Source organism: Trifolium pratense, linkage group LG2, assembly GCF_020283565.1.
Source record: "Trifolium pratense cultivar HEN17-A07 linkage group LG2, ARS_RC_1.1, whole genome shotgun sequence".
Taxonomy (NCBI): Eukaryota; Viridiplantae; Streptophyta; class Magnoliopsida; order Fabales; family Fabaceae; genus Trifolium; species Trifolium pratense.
The window spans coordinates 54754576-54761665 of record NC_060060.1 but is presented as its reverse complement, the minus strand read 5'-3'; the positions used below and the strand labels follow the sequence as shown (position 1 = coordinate 54761665).

The 7090-nt window shown below is 34.3% G+C and overlaps 1 protein-coding gene across 1 annotated transcript; it reads right to left on the bottom strand.

Moving 5' to 3' along the window:
* Positions 1-2196: 2196 nt before the first annotated feature.
* Positions 2197-6857, bottom strand: LOC123903909 (regulation of nuclear pre-mRNA domain-containing protein 1B-like). The gene is made up of 7 exons (XM_045953593.1): positions 6493-6857; positions 5175-5422; positions 4789-4968; positions 4495-4651; positions 4279-4421; positions 4127-4162; positions 2197-3521 (listed from the first exon to the last, which is right to left on the bottom strand). The coding sequence occupies exons 1-7, from the start codon at positions 6566-6568 to the stop codon at positions 2721-2723; spliced, it is 1641 nt and encodes a 546-aa protein (XP_045809549.1). The 5' UTR covers positions 6569-6857; the 3' UTR covers positions 2197-2720.
* Positions 6858-7090: the final 233 nt, after the last annotated feature.

Below are 7090 nucleotides of genomic sequence, written 5' to 3'. Positions count from 1 at the left end.
ATAAATAAAAAAAGGCATGGCCTAATTAATTATTGTTAGCATGACCCTCAATTAAATAAACATCAACGCATAATTGTAAAGCAAAACCATAACAACTTTAATAACGTGACTGCTTCCTCCACATAATTATCACTTCAATCCCAACTCCTATAAATTCCATCTTTGGGAACACTAGTTTATAAGCAGAGCATTTCAAAATATATAGTTCAACTCATTCTAATTATTATTAGTCAAATATATAACTATAATTAACATGTCTTCAATTGGTGCACGTTCAGCTGAAATTGTTGTCATGCAGAAGAGGTTGAAGGAAAAGATGAAAATAATGGAAGAGGAAAGAGTAAGAAAAGGTGAGGTGAATGGTGATGATCAAAACAGAAAGGTGCATGCAACTTCTAGTATTGCTAAGAACAAGGTGCATCCATATGTTGCACTCGATTCAGCATAATATGGATTTTAACTTATTTGGGATAACTTTGTTTCAAAAAAAAAAAAACTTATTTGGGATAACTAAATTAGATGTCTCTCCCACCAAAAATTACAGTTTCTAGCTACTTTTTATTAAAGTTTAAAGGCTTATATATGCAATTAGTCCCTGTAATTGTATCAAGTTTTGGTATTAGTCCCTGCACTTTTTTTTGTTGGCTATTAGTCCTTGCAATTTGAAAATAGTTTGCTTTTGGTCTCTACCGTTTACACAAACGTTAAAAAATTCTTAGAAATTAACGGAGTGTCATGTGGTCCAATCCAAATAAGCCACGTGGCACAATAAAAGTCTCACTTTTATGCTATTAATTTTATTAATAAAATTAAATAATTAGAAAGAAACAGAGATTACATAAAAGAGGGCTTTAGGAGTTGATCTTCTTCTTCCTCCGTCAAACAGCTTCCATGGCTTAGCAACCAAACAAAGATAAAACTACACTGAGAAATAATTGAAGTTTGATAGCAAATTTCACCGAAAATTCCTTCCAATTTAATTAATTGGAAGAGATGAGTTAAGTTTAAACAAGTACTAACTAATAATCTATTTCTTCACATATGCTTCCTCTCTTCATTGCTGTTCTTCTGCTCTTGCGATCTCTACTGCAGTTGTTGTTGCGTTAGATGTTGTTTTCGTCACTGGCTTCAGATGATTTTCTAAATGAAGATGATTTTGATCGGTGGTTGTGGTTGTGACGGTCGTACTCGTGGTCGCGATCGGAATGGTGGATTTTCGGTTGGGAAGTAGAATTGCCACATGATGATGGTGGATTTGGCTTATGCACATAGGAATGGAAAAAACATTGTCATCTTCTTCATTTTAATTAATTATTATTTTTATTAAATCCACCCTTATTTATTTATGTTCTTCAAAAAATAAATAACATAGACTTTTGTTGTGCCACGTGGCTTATTTAGATTGGACCACGTGGCACTCCGTTAATTTCTAAGAATTTTTTAACGTTTGTGTAACGGTAGGGATCAAAAGCAAACTGTTTTCAAATTGCAAGGACTAATAGCCAACAAAAAAAAGTGCAGGGACTAATACCAAAACTTGATACAATTACAGGGACTAATTGTATATTTAAGCCAAGTTTAAACGATTGTTTGTATAATAAAGTTTGTTAAGTTACTATGGAAGTGAGAAAATAATGTCATTTATTTATGGTGTTTATGACTTTGTAATGAATTTGGATTCTCTTGTAGATGATCTAATTTCATATTATTTGTATCTATAATAATCTAAGTGTCATTTGCATATTAGGAAATGGTAAGGGAAAAGGACTTGCATGGTCACAAATACAAATAATTTGGATTTATAGTTACACACAAATGCTTCGTTCTAGAAAATTCCACCCTCAAGGTGAATAATTGGGGTGTTCGGAGTTCGAACCCCGACACCTCCATATATAATGTGATGTCTCTTACAACTGAGCTAAATTTATGAAGACAACTTCGTTAACTCAATAATGTTAAATATCAATCCGGATTTTACAATAGGGGGTTAGGAGTTTAAAAGAAAAAATTATCTTAACTTGTGACGCTTACAAAACAGATAATCAATATCAAAATATAAATATTTTTTTGCCAAAAAACCATATTTTAATCTTAGGTTCTCTTTTTTAGTTTTTTTGGTGAAATCAGTGCTTGATAAGACTTGGGAATTTGATGAGACACTAAGGGATTTTAAAGGTAAAGTGGGAAGAAAAGAAATGGACAAGACCTCCCACTTTAATAGGGGTTTATTTTTCTTATTCAGATACCCCAATATGAGAAAACTCAATAAATTGAGAAAGAACTTTGGAGGGATTTCAAATATCTCCAAATTCTTTCACTCTATTTATAATACTCCAAAAGAAAAAAATATAGTCACAAGTCTTTCTCTCCCAAGGAAAATATAGTCACAAGTCTTTCCTTCTCCTCTTCATAAATACTCTTTCAAATAACGAAGTTTTTTTTCTCACTTTCGCTCCTCCCACCCCGCACACATCTCGCAGAGTCCTCCCCTCTATTTTCCTTCAAACTCCCGAACAAAGCATCACATTTGACCCACTTTGTATTCAGATTCTGGGCAGACCAGTTTCCTACCACTTCTCGGGTGACATCTACTATTTGCTTCCATTCGTTTATGAACTCCGTTCCCAGTATACCATTGCGTGAAAACGAAAATCTGAATCTCCAGAAATCACTTGTTACAACAAAGGTTTTGTCGAATAAAGTATACCACATATAGAATGTTAATGATTAGCATAGTATATCATTGCTGATGGCTGAATTGGCCGGAAACTAGGAGGTGCTGGAGCATATTGTGTTACTGGTACTGGTTGTTGCTGTGCAATTTGCATTGACTGATTCGTATAAGTTGGTACTGGTTGTTGCTGAGCAATTTGCATTGACTGATCCGTATAAGTTGGTACTGGTTGTTGCTGTGTGATTTGCATTGACTGATTCGTATAAGTTGGTACTGGTTGTTGTTGTGTTATTTGCATTGTCTGATTCATAAAAGGTGGTTGGGGTGCTACTGATTGTAATGGTGGGATATTACCATAACCATATGGAGAGATGTTGACCCCTCCTGTTGATTGCACATATTGCTGGGGTGATGGATTGCAATATAAGTTATATTGACCTTGCGCAGGGGATGCATTGTGCATAGTTGGCTGAGTTACCAAAACTGAAGGATATGAATGGTTTGGCGCAGCAGTCAACTGTTGCGCGGGCATAAAGACATGAGTATCTGAACTTGTCATTGATATCATAGGTTTTGATGTGGACTCAGACATTAGACCGGCACTTTTTGCCTTTTGTGCGGCAAATGTTGAGAGAACAGAACTCATGATCAATTGAGATGACGTTGAAGCTGTAAGCTTATCTGCAACCTCAGCAGCAATTGCTGCAGCTGACTTTTTATTTGCTGCTTCTGATAGTGAAGTTGCATTGGCAGCTGAAGTTGTTTTAATTGATGCGTTCTGTGAAGAATCTTCACTATCAAGTCGCTTCTGCATGTTGCCAGCCTCTTCAATTTGTGCTTGTGCAACCTAAAGATTAACAAGAGATAAGTTTAAATTTGTTAGCATTGTTATAAGTTAAAACATATCCGAGTTTTAATAATGAAAGTACACGCAAGTAATAAATGCCACTAGGCACAAAACAAGAACTCATTACTTTGAGTCAGTATTATAGAGCTTTCACCAAGTAATTCTCCAACCAAAGCTGCCTTTAAATTTATAAATAGAGCTAATTAAAATAAACTCCCGACTTCATGAAACCAAGCAAATACCTCATATTTATGTTTGTTAAGACAATCTTACCCCAGGAACAAAAAAAAGGAGAAAAAAAATTATAAAGGAGGTCAGGTGTTTGTTTAGGTTTCATAAAGTTCAAGGAAGCTATGATCAGTATAATTTCTTCTATTGCATGTTTTTTACAATAGATGACACTGAGAACCTGCAGTGAGTTCACCGTATGCCAAATTAGAACTTCTTTGAGATATACATAGAAAAGGTACCATTAGATAAGTAATTAAATGGTAAGAAACCCAAATATATGATCAATGCACATCACATTCTCTTAGGAACAAGAAATTAGTCAAAGTATGAAAGCCTTCTGCGGAAAAGAATAATTCATGAATAGTGCATTTTACCTGCATCTGTGTACGAACATTCTCCAGATCCGATTCCTAATACAAATACCACAAACAGTAGAAAGAAGATAAGCAATTAGGAAAAACCAAAAACATATTATATCTGTCGCAAATGCAAACACACTTATTGAGCACAAGGGCCTAACTAGTACCTGCTCGTGCAATGCTTCTTTTAACTGAGATATCAGAGCTACTCTACTTGCTTCAAATAATTTAAGTTTTTCTATGCAATCTTTCAATATATTTTGTTGCTGCTCTAGGTCCTTCTTCAAAGTTATTCGCTTAGGATCCTTAGCTGAAAAAGAAAGCAATATTAGAATTGTAACTTCCAGGATCCAGGTGTTACTTCTGCTCAGTTGTATGCTTACCAATGGTACATGCAATATCAACATCTTTCTCTATCTTCCTCACATGCTGAACGGCGGACTTGCATTCGCTCATCTCTGCATCTTCATTGGCTTTTTCACTGAGCACCAAATAAAATGCAGACACTATTTTTTCTGTCGTTCCTCCTATGGACAATTTCTGGCACCATACAATTGTGCGGAAATAAGATTTTGAAATAAACATAGCAAACCACTTTAAAGGATATAATCATTTAGTATCAATTCAACGATTAGTAAAAAAAAAATGTGTAGAAGCAGAGTGGAACTTAGTCTCACCGATTTGATAGAACGAGAATCCCTTTTCAAAATTTTTACAGAATCCCTTTTCATTACTTTTGCAGAACGTGGTCTTTTATTGCCGAAATCCAATGGCGGAGGAGTATCCTCTCCAAGCATTAAATCCGTAAGGTTTTGCACTCGAGACCCAAATACTTTCCTTTCCTCCCATACTTCAAACTAAAGTTAGGTAAGAACAAAAATAAATCAATATTTTTTTAAAATTACATCATCAGCATTTATAGTGATATCTGAAGTTTTAGCCCATACATATCGGCAACAATTTCATATTTTTTCACACCCCACTTTCCCATTTATTATTGGAACAGATGTATTCACTTGAAAATTTTAAATACCTACACCAAACACTATAAAAGAGGGCTCACCAGTCTAGATACTGCATGCTCTCCACGAGGATTTTTTTCTGCAATGACATCTTTAAGTGCTGCAGGAAGAACCTTCCAGAATTCAATCACAAATTCATTTCCATTACGCTTGCTGTTCTGCAGGATGTCATTAGCAAGATACAAAAGGGGGATTTTGCGAATTATATCTGATTTGTCAAATTGGATTTTCCATGTTGCAACAATCTGTTCTGCATAGCTCCGGTTAAATATACACCAGTGTGATAAAGCTATATCAAAAGTTAACGATAACAAACCCACTTTGCATCAACAAGTAGTAAACACAACAACAATAAAAGCCTATTTCAGTAGCTAGTATATCAGCTACACAGATTAATAAAACATCGTTGTCACGACGACCAATATGCATACTTCATAAAATCAACAGAAGCTAAGTATGCAGTAAAGCGAAACTGTTTTTGAATTTCAAAATAAAGCTCCCGTCAAAAAAACTAATTATAAAAAGGCACCCCCAACACAAACAGAAAAATTTGACAGAGTTAAGGAATCTCTTGAACACCTGAAAACAATCAAGTCCTCACGAAATCCCTAGAGCACCAAATTAACAGTGTTTACCAAAATAATCTATGTGTTCTAGACTGGGCCAAGTCCGTGTCGGGCCTATAAATACTCCTTCCCAAGAAGGACTCACATCGCGATCTCTCACTTCACACATCATACTGACTTGAGCGTCAGAGTATTTGCAGGTACCGCACCACAAATTTCAACCATTACATGAGGCTGCTCGACGTCGGCCATAAGTTCTGATCACCTCAGATCACTATCAAAGCAATGCTATATATGAAGCTCCTCATACAATCACAGATACCATGAAATTTCAATCTCTCTCAATCAATCACTCAATCGATGGGTCCGTTTAGATTTGATTATTTTTTAGCTTATGCAAAACAGCTTATACAAAAAAATAAGCTTTTATGCATTATTACAAGCTTTTCAAGGTAGTTTATAAAAAAACAGCTTATGAAGATAAAATTTCCGTTAGTGAGAACTTAAGAATTAACATAAGTTATTTATTTGCATAATTTATTTTCCAAAGCTCAAAAATAAGTTAATCCAAACGGGCCTATATCTAACAAACCACATGCAAATTCAGCTAAACAATGCAAAGAATTAACAAAGCACAATAATTCAGTAGTAACTAAAAAAAATCCAATGAAGTTCAATCCAAGAGTAATTCACAATGCAATAAGAACAACTATATAGAGATAGCTAGATCCTGAAATTTCCAAATCAAAAAACAAAAACAAAAAATTAATCAAAGAAAGAAAAAAAAGGATACTTGTGATGGCATCTTGAGTGCTATTAAGCTTGGCAAGCTTGTCCGCAAGTACCTGCTCCTTGAAATCTCTATCCATGTTTATCTCTCTCCCTTCAATAGAAACGAAACCCTAGTCTCTGTGAAGCCAATTTATCGAAAACGAAGAAAGGGGCGGTTGAATTTTTGAAATGAAAACCCTAAATTGGATTTGGGAAGAAAAAGAGGTGGAATAACGAATTCGATAATAGAAGAGAGGGAAAAATATTGGAGGTGCAATTGAGTTGCATATGGAAAAGAAGAAAGGTGAGTTTTTTTGTCAAGGCGCGGGGAAGAGAAGACAATGTGTACCCCTAATGACAATTTTTTTTGGCATCTAAATTTTTTTCAAGTAAATTAAGATTTTCAATATTTAAAATTAAATTTTGGTCAAAAAATTATTACAAATAAAATAAATTTGATTCTCTTTTTCTTTTGTAAAAAAAAAAATGATTCTATTATACTTTATTATTCTATATAATTTTTTAAAAATAAGTGTATATAAGTTTATGATGGATTTGAAATATATATATTTTTATGCATATCAGATATTCAACCGTAGAGACTAATCTCTCGAATTTTG

Excerpts from the sequence above, each read along its gene's own strand:
- LOC123903909 (XM_045953593.1), bottom strand. The coding sequence starts at position 6,568 with ATGGATAGAGATTTCAAGGAGCAGGTACTTGCGGACAAGCTTGCCAAG. Across the intron at positions 5,423-6,492 it reads CACTCAAGATGCCATCACAA|CTTTATCACACTGGTGTATA; the intron begins GTATCCTTTTTT and ends CTTTTGATATAG. Across the intron at positions 3,522-4,126 it reads ATGTTCGTACACAGATGCAG|GTTGCACAAGCACAAATTGA; the intron begins GTAAAATGCACT and ends GTTAATCTTTAG.